Source organism: Pelophylax lessonae (assembly GCF_965119305.1).
Source record: "Pelophylax lessonae genome assembly, chromosome: 5".
In the NCBI taxonomy this organism is placed as follows: domain Eukaryota; kingdom Metazoa; phylum Chordata; class Amphibia; order Anura; family Ranidae; genus Pelophylax; species Pelophylax lessonae.
This window is the reverse complement of record NC_138772.1, coordinates 455,871,155-455,886,223: the sequence shown is the minus strand read 5'-3', so window position 1 is coordinate 455,886,223 and position 15,069 is coordinate 455,871,155. Positions and strand designations below refer to the sequence as shown.

At 45.1% G+C, this 15,069-nt stretch overlaps 1 protein-coding gene across 1 annotated transcript in view; it reads right to left on the bottom strand.

Annotated features, from left to right (window-relative positions):
• Positions 1 to 15,069, bottom strand: part of LOC309555379 (uncharacterized protein) — a 654,339-nt gene that overhangs the window by 209,279 nt on the left and 429,991 nt on the right. Inside the window, exon 20 of the mRNA XM_082257367.1 lies at positions 8,180 to 8,242. Within this exon, the coding sequence (XP_082113493.1) occupies positions 8,180 to 8,242 (63 nt within the window). The remainder of the gene's footprint in view (positions 1 to 8,179; positions 8,243 to 15,069) is intronic.

Here is a 15,069-nt window from a genome sequence, read left to right as displayed (position 1 = left end):
CAGACGAAGCCAGGATCAGGAACCAGCAGGGTAGTCAGACGAAGCCAGGATCAGGAACCAGCAGGGTAGTCAGACGAAGCCAGGATCAGGAACCAGCAGGGTAGTCAGACGAAGCCAGGAACAGGAACCAGGAGCAGCAGCAGTCTTAGAAGCATGTGAACACAGGAGGACCAAGCAGGGAACTGAAGCCACAGACCTCCTATATATATGAGCTAGGCATCCAGCTCCTCCCAGTGGGAAGGAGGAGCCGCAGGGTGGGAGGCTACAAGAAACCCAGAAACCAAGTTGGCCGCCAGCACATGTCAAACGAAGGAGAACAGCAAGAAGGTAAGACCATGACACATCTCAAGGATAGGGAGCGTTGATGCACAGCTATTTTCAGATCTCTAAAGAGCTGTTCAATCAGGTTCAAGTCTGGGCTCTGGCTGGGCCACTCAAGGAAATTCATATGTTGTCCCATAGCCACTCCTTTGTTATCTTGGCTCGTGTGCTTAGGGTTGTTGTCTTGTTGGAAGATGAACCTTCGCCCCAGTCTGAGGTCCAAAAAACTCTGGGGCAGGTTTTATCAAGGATTTCTCTGTACATTGCTACATTCATCTTTCCCTTGATCCTGACTAGTCTCCCAGTTCCTGCCACTGAAAAACATCCCCATAGCATGATGCTGCCACCACCACGCTTCACTGTAGGGATGGTAATGGCCAGGTGTTGAGTTTCCTCCATGACGCTTGCCATTCAGGCCAAAGAGTTCAATCCTTGTTTTATCAGACCAGAGAACTTTTTTGTCTTATGGTCTAAGAGGCCTTTAGGTGCCTTTTGGCAAACTACAGGCAGGCATGTGCCCTTTACTGAGGAGGGGCTTCTGCCTGGCCACTCTACCATACAGGCCTGATTGGTGGAGTGCTGCAGAGATGGTTGTTCTTCTGGAAGGTTCTCCTCTCTCCACAGAGAAATGCTGAAGCTCTGACCATCGGGCACCTCCCTGACTAAGGCCCTTCTCCCCTAAACGCTCAGTTTGTTCAGGTGGCCCGCTCTAGGAAGAATCCTGGTGGTTCCAAATTTCTTCCATTTTGGGATGACAGAGACCACTCTGCTCATGGGGACCTTCAATGGTGCAGAAACATTTTTGTACCCTTCTCCAGATCTGTGCCTTAAAACAATCCTGTCTCGGAGGTCTACAGACAATTTCTTGGACTTCATGGCTTGGTTTGTGCTCTGATATGTACTGTTGACTGTGGGACCTTATATAGACAACTTTCCAAAATCATATCCAATCAAGTTGTAGACAAACATCTCCAGGATGATCAGTAGAAACAGGATGCACCAGAGCTCAATTTTGAGTGTCAAGGCAAAGGCTGTCAATATTTTCCTACGTATTATTTTTTAGCTATTTTTAATACATTTGCAAATATTTCAAACAAACTACTTTCAAGTTGTTATTATTGGGGTTTGTAGAGATTTGAGGAAAAGTGGTATTTTTGACTTGCCGTAACCGTAAAATTCATTTTTCTGATGTTCATTGACAGACACAGCTCCTGATCTTCATAACCATTGGGTTATACTGCCCCCTACAGGAGTAGGACACTAGGAGGACACAAGTCCCAGGGGTATACTCCCTCTCCCTGCTATATGTACTCAGTTTAGTTACAAGAAGTGTCAGAAGAATTACAACTCCACAGAGGGCTGGGTGCTGTGTCCTTCAATGAACATCAGAGAAATAGAAAAAAATAGTAAAAAATCCCATTTTCTCTTTCGCTTATTGACAGACACAGCTCCTGATTTTCATAACCATTGGGATGTCCCAAAGCAGTGTTAAACATGAGGGGTGGGAACAGCAAAACAATTCCCAAGGCTAAACGTTAACCAACCAGGCAACAGGAGCTCAACCAAAACAACTGGAGCCCACCTGAAAAAAAACCCTTGAAGAGGATCAGGTCCTCTAAACAGCAGCCTGCAAGCCTTGTGGTCAAAGGAAGCATCCGCAGATGCCAACACATCCACTTTATAAAACTGCAAACTGAAAGTGTGCACCAACGACCAGGTGGCCACCTTGCAAACCTGCATCACTGACGCCTGATGATGGAAGGCCCAGGAGTCACTAAGCGCCCGAGTAGAGAGCTCCTTAACAGGGAAAGGAGGAACCTGACCCTTGATGGAATAGTCCTGAATTGCTGTCTGTCTAATCCATCTAGAAATGGTCGCAGAGGAAGCGGACAACTCTTTCCAAGGCCCATTCATCAGCACAAATAATGAGTCTCACTTCCTGAAAGACTCCGCAGCTGCCAGGTAAACCCTAATTGCCCAGACCACATCCAAGGCATGCAAGGCAATTTTATTCGGATATTTAGGCCTGGGACACAGGGAAGGCAACACTATGTCTTCATTCAAATGAAAATCAGAGACAACCTTTGGGGAACGATGGACAGGGGCGAAGAACCACCTTATCTCTGTGAATCACCAGGTAAGGTGAACGACAGAATATGCCACCAGTTTCGACACCAAAAAAGCCACCTTCTGAGACAGTGTAAGCAAGGGAATCTCCAGAATATTCCCAAGGGGAGGCTTCTGGAGGACCAAAGACACCAGATTGAGGTCCCAAGGCGGCAACAGAGACCGCACTAATGGAGCAAAATGTCAGACACCCTGAAGAAAGGTACAAACCAGGGAGCATGTGGCCAAGGGTCGTTGGAAGAAGACAAAGCCAACACCTGACCCTTGATGGTATTCAAGGCCAATTTCTGTTGAAGGAAGGTCAAGATCCGAGCTAGTGGGTAGGAGCGAGGATAAACCTCATAAGACTCACACCACACAATGTACATCTTCCATGTGCGATGGTAGATCTTCCTAGAAGTCGATTTCCTAGCTTTTAACAGCATAGTAATCACAACACAGATAAACCTCTATCCTTCAGCACCTGGCGTTCAACAGCCAAGCCGTCAAAGCCAGCGACTGTAAAGCAGGATGGAAGATTGGTCTTTGGGACAGCAGATCCTCCCTGAGAGGAAGCTTTCAAGGAACGTTGGTGACCAGCAGCACCAGATCAGCATATCAAGCCCAGCGAGCCCAGTATGAAGCCACTAAGATGACCAGAATCCCTTCAGCCTCAATCCTGTGTAGAAGTCTTGGCAGAAGCTTGAGAGGAGGGAAGGCGTTAATCAGATGATACTGACCCCATGGGGCTACCAGCATGTCTGTGGCGTCCGCCAGAGGATCCCATGACCAAGCCACAAACCTCTGCACCTTTCTGTTGAGCCAAGATGTCCCACCGGAGACACAACTGATGAATAACCTCCAGGTAAAGGGACCACTCCCCTTGGTTCAACGCCTGTGGACTGAGGTAATCTGCCTGTTTCCCACCCCTGGAATGTGTATGGCGGAGAGAGCTGGAATGAACCGTTCTGTCCACCTTAGAATGCCGGCTACCTCCAGAGCCACCAGGACACTTCTTGTGCCCCCTTGGTGATTGACATAAGCAACGGCCATGGCATTGTCCGATTGAATGCACACTGGGCATCCCTGAAGACAATCCATCCAATGGTCCAGACAGTCTGATCGCTCAAAGTTCCAAGACATTGATTGGTAGACTGGACTCTTCCAGTGTCCAGATCCCTTTAGCAGAATGTTTGCCGTGGACGTCTCCCCAGCTGGACAAGCTGGGATCCGTGGTTCCGTGGTGACCTCTGTTCAATACAAGTGGAGGAAGGATTTGCCTAGGCGAAGCACCGGGGAACGAAGTCACCATATCAGGGACTCCTTTGTTCCCCAACTTAGCCTGACTTGATTGTCCAGAGACTGCAGTCTTGTCCCATTTGGCCAGAATTTCCCTTTGCAGGGACCTCATATGGAACTGTGCAAATAGAACTGCCTCAAAGGTTGACACCATCAGGCCCAAGTCCGGAGGGTTGACCATCTGCGGGACAGCAGGAGACAAATTGCAGCCTGCAATTTCTGGAGTTTGTCCAGAGGAAGGAGCACTATGGCTAAGGCCGAGCCCAGAGTCAGACCCAGATAGTCGAGCTTTGTGGATGGAACCAGAGCAGACTTCTGAAAATTCAGAATCCAGCCAAACTCCCTCAGGGTTCGTATGGTGATCTCCAGCTTTTCCACCAGAGCAGTAGGAGACTCTGCTCGCAGAAGGAGGTCATCCAAGTAGCCCTGTACCGTGATCCCCCACTGACATAACAACGTTTTAAGTAAAAACCCTGAAAACGTTCCAAAGGCCAAACCAGGACATTCACTCCTTTAAGTAACAGATTTTGTATCACCCCAAACAGACCCTGTAAGCTGTCCGGGGACAGGCGCAAGTTGGAAGGAAAGAAACTTGTCGGGGGACAAGAGCGAAACTCAATCTTGTAGCCGGAACAAATTACTTTGTGGACCAACTTATCTTGTACCAGGGAAGTCCACGGGTCCAGAAACCAGCGAAGACATTCCCCAACCCAGATATGGGTGAGGACGCACCTTCATGCTGAAGGAGCCTTGTCCGTTGGTCTGGTGATGCCCGCTATCGGTTTTCCAGACCAGGTTTGTTTGGATCCTCCAGAGGAGGCCCTGAAAGGCTTTGAGCCCTTGTCAGTCGACCCTGAGGGATGAAAAAACATCCTATGAGCCGAGAAGGAGGGCCCATGTATACCACGAGGTTACTTGCTCTTAGTAGCCTGCAGAAGAAAGGTACTCTCCCCCCACCTGTGAGGGCTTTAATGATGTCATCCAGAGTAGCTCCAAACCGGCAATCTCCTTGAAAGGGTAGATCAGTCCAGGCCCTTTTAGTAGTCTGGTCCACAGACCAGCATTTGAGCCAAAAGACATGCCGAAGGACCACTGCAAAAATGGAGAGCTGAGCCACTAGGGGAGCCGCATCCAAAGAGGCATCACGGATAAACTGCAGCCCCTGGACCAGCTGGTCTGCCAGCGCAGCAGGGGGGAGCTGTTCTCCCTCCAGGTCATGGCGTAAAAGCTTAGCTCACTTGGTTTGCGACACCAGGGCAATGGTAAATACCGGCCTCAGTGTCGAGCCAGCCAGAGTGTACATATTGCTGGCCACAGCCTCCACCTTCCATCAGCAGGATCCCTAAAGGCTGGGGACTCTTCAACCGGAATCATGGTTGCCTTATTCAATCTAGAAACCGGAAGGTCCACCACCGGTGGAACACTCCACTTCTTAATAAGGGACTCCTAATAGGGGTACCACCTAGAAAATTGCTTAGGGACCCCAAGGGGATGCTTTGGTCATCCCCACTCTTTAGCGACAATTTTGTCAAAATAGGCAGGGAAAGGAAACACCTTTGCCACTTTGGATGGCTTGTGAGTGCCAAAGGGAACCCGCGCCTCCGTCGCAACTGCACCCTCCATCTTTAAGGTCTCACGCAAATATACAATCATTGCATCCACCAGCTCCTTTTTGTGCATGGTTGCAGATGTGGAGGACTCATCCTCACTATCAGAGGATTTTGGGCGCGTGTTTACAGACCCAGCAGGGTGACCCACGTCCTCGGTGGCCGAATGAGATTTAGGATCTGATGAGACAGATGAGGCAGGGGAAGGCGGGGAGTGCTTTTTGCTAGCCCATCTCCCGAAAGTCCCCTCCACCACACAAAAAGGACTCCAGGACCGCTGTCAGTACATCGAATCATGGTTGGGACCCGGAGGGCCCTGCAGCCTCAGAAAGGGGATCAGGTGGGGAAATGTGCTCCAAAGACTCCATGAGTCACCAGGGGGACCCCACAAAAAAGGTGTAAAACACTGCAAGGGCCAACCCCCACCACGCTGGCAGCACCACCTTGTTGCACCAAGCGATCCTCAGCAGAGAGGGAGAGAACCCCACCAGACTAACCACTCAGCAGGAACAGGCACCTGCAGCCACCAGGATAATCTTCCCTGCATGCCTGGCGATCAGCAAGTAAAAAAAACCAGGAGTCAGCACCAGGGGATGAGGAGGGGCTCCCACCGCCGAAATTGCCACCCACAGGGCTCCACTGTCATGGCTGCCACTATTTTCAATGGCAAACCACCGCGAAATGGCTGCCGGACTATACAGATATGGCCCCTGTGCATATAAACACACAGGCTACAACAAAATGGCAGGCCGCATGGCACCACAAGGCTTCCAGGGACCAAGGAGGGATCCCTCAAGGACAGACCCAGGCAGGGGGGGGCTCTGGCAGGAGCCCCCACCAGATACAACCCCCCTGCACAGCCAAACGCCTGGTTGCAAGCGGCGCACCCCCCCCCAGTTCCTATCATCAGGATAGCACCATGCCCCCACCCCAGGAGGTGGACCAGACCACCCAAACAGCCCCAGCAAAAGTGGAGGGGGGTAGGATGGGGGACAGATGAAAGGGGGTGCCTGAGGGGAAGGAGGAAAATCTGGGGGGTCTGACCGTCCCAAGGAGGGGCCCAAGTCTAACCCAAAACCCTCCAAGTGGAGAGGGAAGACAGCTACTTACCATACCAGGAACCGGGTGGGCACAGCTCCAGACAGAACTCCTCTCAATCGAAATGGGGGGTTGTCGGCCAGGAGGAATGATGTGACTCGGGCCGAGACCCAGTCGTATGCGACCTCGTGAGGCATTTAGCTCACACGCAAGCCCCTGTCCAGTAGGGCTATGTTGTGGCTGACTTAGCGTGGAGCTGAGGTCTGCACATGCTTGCTGGCCAGGCTGGGGTGACCAATGGACCTAGATTATCCAGCCTGTTGCTCAGTCCGGCATTTGGTTGTAGATCTCACAGGAAAAATCCAGAAGAAAAAAATTTCTATCCAAAAAATAAAAAGAAAAAAAATTTGACCAGACCAGAGATCCCAGCAAGAAAATAGGTGCTTACTCCTGACTAGGCAGAAAAAAAATGAAGTATCTATAGCAGGGAGAGGGAGTATACCCCCTGGGACTGCCCAGATTTTCCTGGCGTAGCCAGATTCTTTTTCTGCCTAGTGTCCTACTCCTGTAGGGGGCAGTATAACCCAATGGTTTTGAAGATCAGGAGCTGTGTCAAAAAGAATGAACGAAAGAATGAATGAAAGAGAAATAATGAATTTATTCCATTTTGGAATAAGGCTGTAACACAGCAAAATGTGGAAAAAGTGAAGCGCTGTAAATACTTTTCAGGTGTACTATATATTTCATACATGGAGAAGTGTATCCATTTTCTAGCATCACAGAGAGGGGAAAAAAAGTTTTGTATAAAAAAGGATTTGGGTGTATATATGAAAAAGTTCTATTAGCAATTCAGAATGGCAGTTATTTAGATGAAAATAGTATTTTAGTCTTGTACAATTTCCCTAGAGAGCTGGCTTTCTGTCCAGTAGTCTTCACAATCTGCAGTTTATTATAGAAATAACCATAGAAAAAATTAATAGAAATATTTACCTATGTGCACAAATTTTCCCTATATCCCTGTTTCTGAGTACAGCATGTAGGAAAAGATTTGAGGCAGCACAACCAAAATGCTCTTAAAAAAGTTAAAAATCTTCTCACTTCACAAATTGCTGCAGTAGACTACTCTCTTTCCTCTGCTCACCCCAGCTGTGTGTTCACACTCATTCATACCTTTTTTTTATGTGTTGTAGGGTAACCAATGGTAAAATGTGAATTTTACTGCACTATAATGCAACACACGGCACTATGTACAATGTGCACCAAAGAAGCCACACTGCAGCACACCACAACACATGAGTTAAAATAAAAAAAAGGGCAGGTCTATTTTTTTCTTCTATTGTAATGTTTTGGCAATCAATTCTAGTTATATAGACTGCTTGACAAAGCAGGTTATCGTGCATGCAGGAACACAGAACACTATAGTGTGAAAGGGACCTTACTTGTAAATGACTGCAGCAGAAGGAAGATGATACACATTGATTGGTATTGCAAAGGCTGATGGCATAGTAGGGAATAATCTTTAAAAGGACATGGCCTTCTAGCACATTAACTATGATTTGCTTTCTTGACTACTTTAATCATCTGTTTATACATATGTGCATCAGTGATAAAAGACCATGAATATATTAAAACGTTTCAAACATAAAAGTAATATACAAGTTAATAAATGCAAACCATTTTAAATATGTATATTTTTCATTATTGACTGCTCTGCTGTTGTAAAGGACACATTTCAGAAAATGCATCAAATATGGTAGTTAAGCTGTATGAAATATTGGCTAATATTACAGCATTTTCTTTGAACTTACCTCCCTCTGTGCACTAATGTATTTCTTCTCAGAGGTTTTCAGTTCATTTTGCAAATTTGCCACCTAAAAGATATATGGATCAGTTATCAAGGGTTTTATAAATAAAACAAACTTTAAAAATGTATACAAATAGATCACATATTGCTCACTAAGAATTGCATAGGATCTACTCATGACAGTATGGTATCTTAGCCATACTGATAAATGGTTAAACATTCCTGTAAAAAATATGTAGCAGTTATATATACCGGTATATATCAAGAATCAAAAAAGTTGCCCTAAATATCGTGACAAAAAGTGATAAAATAAATAGCCCAGGACGACGTCATCTGTGGCGAAACACGTCGGGTTACGACTTGCTGACTTTGCCACGTGCTGTCCAAGGAGACGGGCGATGTTGTGGCAGCCGGCCAGCTTTATTTTTATGCGTTCTTCTATTGGACTTTCTGTAAGTGCATTTCTTGATTTTTCAATAAAAGTAGTTACAATTTTACACTGTGGAGGATTGTTGTTTCTTTCATGGCGAGCAACATCAACCATAGCTAGAAGAGGTGGATGTGGGGTTGATAACCTTTTGGAGCCATACATTTCTACTTCCCATTCCAGAGGCCCTGGTCGGGTTATATCTTAAGCGTTGATGACCTTGATGGTCATGTCTTTTTGGTAAGGAGCCATCTGTTTTTGGTGAAGGATTCACGTTTGGTGGTGATGGTCTTTGTTTTACAGAAGAAATGCATGACTGCTTAGGGGCTGATTCAAAATTTAACATTAACACTGGTTTATTTTTATGCATATCGATATGAACGTTTTTTTCCACATTATGGTTAATTTTCATAATATAGACATTTATTTATTAATGATGATTTATTTGATCATTTTTTGTCACGATATTTAGCCCACCTTTTTTGATTTTTATTGTGTTTGTCTTACACTTTTAGTTGCTGCTTTTACTCACATGTTTTTTGATGTAAGCGCAAAATTTTCTCTTTTTGGTTGTAATTATATATATAAGAATATACAATGAAGACTGAATGAATAAAGACTTCATCAAATATATAGATTCTACATCTTCCGATGTATGTTGGAGATGTTCCTCAGATAGGGGCACAATGCAACATATATGGTGGCACTGCCCCCAAATCCTGAAGTTATCGGAAAATGTATTTGCTTTTCACTGCAGGTTGACAGAGACCACGATGACTCCTTCCCCTGAGATAGCTCTGTTATCCTTGATACCGGGAACTCTCAGGTTGTTTAAGTTAGATTATTACGCCATTTTTTGGCTGCTATGAGAAATGTGATCCCTAGATATTGGAGACAATCAAAAGTGCCCTCTCTGATGGAGTTGGCGGTAGAGGTGGATAAAATTAAAGCCTTGGAATGTTTACTTGTGCAAGAACTTGATGATTTGGAACGTTTTGCGAATACTTGGTCCGTGTGGGCTGAGTTTCACGATCAGCTGAGTTTGTTAAGTGGGCCACTGATATATCGTCATAGTGGAGTGCGTACTTTCTGTGCGTATATTTTCTGTGTTTTTTTGTACTTTTTGTGTTTATTTTTTTTTTATTTTTCCCTCTGTTCGGTTGAGAGTGTTTACATAAAGTCATTAAGCCAACTAAGACATTTTGACGTATTTGTAAATCAGGATTAAGTGATATATTCAGAGGTCATTTAGTTATGGGGATTATAATCATGATAGGAGTTGGTCTTACTAACAATATATTAAGGTTTTGTAAGATAAAGTACTCTGTGTAGCCATAATGTTTGTTGGATATTAAATGTTTGATATCTATATTTCTAACATTAACATGAAATACTTGGTATCATGTTAAGTGTATTAAGTAAGATGGTTCTAGAGAGAATTTCTGTTTTCCCTTTTTCTTGTGTACACTTGTATGTACACCGCGACCTCAGCGCGACTTGCACGGACTTCATATAATTGAAGTCAATGCAAGTCGCCTCCAGGTCGCCCTAAAGTAGTACAGGACCCTTTTTCTAAGTCGGAGCGACTTGTGTCGCTCCTATTAGAACGGGTCCTGTACTACTCTATGGCGAGCGAGCGACCGCGGCTTGTCAGGCGACCAAGTCGCCTGACAAGTCGCGCTAGTGTGAATGGACCCTTAATGGGAGCATTGTCTAAAAGAATAAAATGTATCTTTAACCTGTTTTTTTGTTTTGGATGGGGAAGGGAAAGACTCACTGTCAACTTTTTTTACTGTCTGTGGGCCCATTATTACTGTTCTGATGACTATTGTCAACAAAACAGAGTAGTGGGAAATCCAAAATATTAAAGTTGTCCCCAGAAGAAGAAGATAAGAAAAAATCTTCCAATGAAAACACCTGTTCCTGGGAAAACAGAGAGGGAAATTCTCCAAGATTTCCTCTAAAGGAAGTGAGTGGAAATTTCCCCAATAGTGCATAGATGCAGCACGAAAAAAAAAAAAAAAAACTAGCAGGGATTTTAACCTTTCCCTTGTCTATCCAAAACACAAAAAAAATAAAGGCATGCTCAAACTTTAAATGTAGATTTGGGTCCCATCAACAAAACCACAGTAAAAGACCTAGTGTTTTCTTTAGCCTTTATTCCTGCTTTTTACAACAAATGTGTACACAGACAATAGGACAACAACATTAAAACCGCAGGCCTCTAGGATTTTCACTTGCACTGACAGCCTAAGAAACTCCAGAAAGCAAAGTACAGTATATCTTTGTTAAGTACAGTAATTAAAAGAGAAGTATGACCAAAGCTTTTGCTTTCTTGTGAAACAGTATCAGCTGATAGCAGGCTATTGCCCGCTATCAGCTGATGTGGCAGAGCTGCTCTAGGCTCTGGAAAAAAATTCAACAATATTGTATAGTTCCAACCAGCTGCCTGACAGTTGGCTTCACCTCTCAGCACACAGCTGAAACCTGGAGACAGCTGTACCTGCCCACTGCTCCAGTAAGTGGTGTAAAAGCAGAGCAGAGAGCAATGACTGGCAATCACTGCTCTCCACTCTGAGCAGACCGAGAACTGTGCGATCAGTGGTTATGTAATCACTCAGTTCTCAGTCTTAGATCCAACATGGGACAGCTGAAGCATCACACCAATGTAACAGCATTGAGGTGAGTATGGGGGTTTTTTTTTTTCCAAACCCCAAACTTCTTATTTAATTTTCCAGAACTGTTGAAGTGTTTGATGTGTTTCTTCACTCAAAGAACATTGCAACTAAAAAGAGAAGCTTAAAGCTAAGCCAACATGGTAGTTTATAACTTCAATAGACTCTTAAAAATGGTCTGTAAGATCAGCATGGTTTTAGAGAAAAATGGCATATGACTTTGAGCCTGCTAGCATACAAATCACACCAACAGATTAGATGTGCCTCTTCGTATTCTGTTGTGTTGATAAATATTTCTGAGTTTTTCTTTTGCCAATTACTATCTCAAAAGGACAGTGGGGCCCTTGATTCACTTATGCCTGAAAACAAAAGTGTAGCCAGACATTTAAATTTTCAGCTGCAATATGTAAGTGTAAACTTTCTGACATATCAAAAGCATTGTAATTCTGTTCCGTCAGTTTTCGAAAACTTAAAGGCATTATGAACCTCCCTACCTGTGCCTGGTGTTTTTCATATGTATAAGATGTCTATTAATATATAGTTGCATAGTGTCCTTTGTTGGCCTGCACATAGTCAATAGTAGAGTAAATCTTCCCATTTCTGTGTCAGAAGTTATTATTTAGGTAAAAAGGTGATCCATGCGGCATAACACTGCAAAGGGTATTACAGTCTGAGACCTGCATTTTCCTGTGAAGAAACTATATATCCCACAATACCAGGGTCTCTCAGTCTAGTACTCTGCAGATGAGAGCTAGCTATACATTATTTACACTGCTCAAAACAATTAAAAAAACACTTTTTAATCAGAGTATAGCATCAAGTCAAGTAAACTCCTGGGATATTGATCTGGTCAGTTAGGTATAAGAGGGGGTTGTTATTCAGTTTCAGCTGCTTTGGTTTTAACTAAATTAAGAACAAGTATGCTAGATGGGCAACAATGAGATGACCTCCAAAACAGAAATGGTTTTACAGGTGGCGGCATTAACATTTTTTTTCTTACTTTTCTTTGCAGACTGTTTTTTACTAGTTTTGCAAATGGCTAAGGTCATTGTCACTACTGGTAACATGAAGCGATACCTGGGCCCTATAGAGGTTGCACAGGCAGTCCAATTCCTCCAGGATGGCACGTCAATACTAGTGATGAGCTGAACACCCCCCTGTTCGGTTCGCACCAGGACATCTCGAACAGGGGAAATGTTCTAGAGAACATCCGAACTCTTTTAACCACTTTACCACCGGAGGATTTTGCTGTCTTACGTCCAGGCCACTTTTTGCGATTCGGCACTGTGCGACTTTAAATGACAATTGCGAGGTCATGCACCTCCGTACTCAAACGAAATTTAGGTCCTTTTTTCCCACAAACAGAGCTTTCTTTTGGTGGTATTTGATCCCTCTGTGCTTTTTATTTTTTGCAATATTAATAATAAAATGCGAAAATTTTGAAAAAATAACAATATTTTTCTACTTTGACAGTTAAAAAATATCCAATATATTCAATTTTTGTGATATATTTAGGCCAAAATGTATTTTTCACATTTTTTATATGAAATTCCCCAAAAAAATGTAAAAATCAAAATTTTTTAACTTTGTTTGCCAATTTGTTTTCTGCTACATATTTTTGGTAAAAAAAATCACAATAAGCGTATTTTGATTGGTTTGCGCAAAAGTTATCGCAGCTACTAACTACTGGAAATTTATGTCATTTTTATTGTTTTTTTTTTTAACTAGTAATGGCGGTGATCTGCGATTTTTTTGCGGGACTGCGACATTGCGGCGGACAGATCGGACCCTTGACTGACATTTTTGACACTTTTGGGGGTACCAGTGACATTACTTCAGTAATCAGTGCTATAAATATGCACGGTTACTGTAAAAATGACACTGGCAGGGAAGGGGTTAATTTTTTTTGGTGATCAAGGGGTTAATGTATGCCTGGTGCTTACTGACGTGTGTGGGGGGGAGGGGACTTTGTGACACAGGGACAGATCGCAGGTTCAGCTATGCTGAATCCTGCAATCTGACCCTGCCTGTCACTTACGAGATCCGTCCGCTTTGTTTACACAAGCGGGCGGATCTCCACACTCGATCCCCGCCGATCAGGGATCACCGCCGCTCCTCCCCTGGCCCAATCCCGCTGTAACTGAATACAGTGGGAGCAAGCCTCCGGTGGTGCGCGCGCGCCGCCCACAAGGGGAGGAGTCCAGCGACGTAGGTCTACGTCGCTGGACGGAATAGAGCCAAAATGGCATGGGGTCCCCCCTAAAATCCATACCAGACCCTTTTCCGAGCACACTGCCTGGCTGGCCAGGATGGGGGTGGGGGCAAGCGAGTACCCCCCCTCCTGAACCATACCAGGTCACATGCCCTCAACGTGAGGGGGGTGGTTGCTTTAGGGCAGGGGGGGCTCTGCACCCCCCCCACCTCAAAGCACCTTGACCCCTTGATGGGGACAGGGGTCTCTTACTGACAACCGTGGGCTGTGGTTGTGGGGGTCTGCAGGGGGAGGCTTATCATAATCTGGAAGCCCCCTTTAACAAGGGGTCCCCCATATCCCCCCCATGTGAATGGATATCGGGTACATTGTACCCCTACCCTGTCACCAAAAAAGTGTAAAAAAACAATAAAGACCATAGCCAGTTTTGGAGAAGTCCTTTATTAAAAAAACAAAAATAATAAAATAGTGCCCCCCAATGATCACGTCGCTCGCCCACCCGCAACTGGAAAATAGAAAAAAAAAAAAAAGAAGCTCCTGCTTCTTAAAACGCCTCCCGCACGTAATGAGCTGTTTGAGTTTGACAGCTCTTTTATAGGGATCTGATGTCACGAGCGTCCCATAATGCACTGCTCAGGTGCAGTAAATAAACTACTGACATCATGTAATGTATGTTTTTTGGTGAATGGGTAGGGGTAAAATGTACCCGATATCCATTCACATGGGGGGGGGCGGGATCTGGGGGCCTCCCCCCCGCAGACCCTCACAACCACAGTCCACGGTTGTCAGGAAGAGAACCCTGACCCCATCAACATGGGAAGAAAGGTGCTTTGGGGGGGGCAGAGCCCCTTCTGCCCAAAAGCACCCACCCCCTATGTTGAGGGCATGTGGCCTGGTATGGTTCAGGAGGGGGTGCACTCGCTCGCCCCACCCCCATCCTGGCCAGCCAGGCTGTGTGCTCGGATAAGGGTCTGGTATAGATTTTAGGCAGAACCCCACTGCGTTTTTTTTTTACATTTTGGCTCGGGGTTCCCCTTAAAATTCATACCAGAGCCGAGTGGCCTGGTATGGAATGGGGGGGGGGAGCAATACTGACATAAACTGATATAAACTGAAGTGTATAGTATATATATAACTTTGTGGTATACACTGCACTATGTGATCTCAACAAACTGTAAAAAGCAAAAATCTCTCTCTGCCAGCAATGTATTATTAACTATACTACACTGCACTATTTGTTAAACTCACTACACTCTCCCTGAAGGAATTCCACTTATAAATCCCCCACTGGCCAAGGGAAATTGAACCCACAACCTCTCAATTGCAAGCCTGGTATTCTACCACCTACGCGCCACCTTCAAGCCTGCTTAGGCTGAACACACTCTCCCTGCCTAACTAACTTCTACCTCGCCCTACACACAGTGCACGGCAGCCGCCCCTGAGCCATGATTGGCTAAAGGCACCTGCCTTTGGCCAATCGTGGCACAGATGATTTGATTGGCCAAAGCATGGGGGTCAAAGTCCATGCTTTGGCCAATCACATAATGCACTGCCAGTGCACAGTGCATTATGGATGTGGG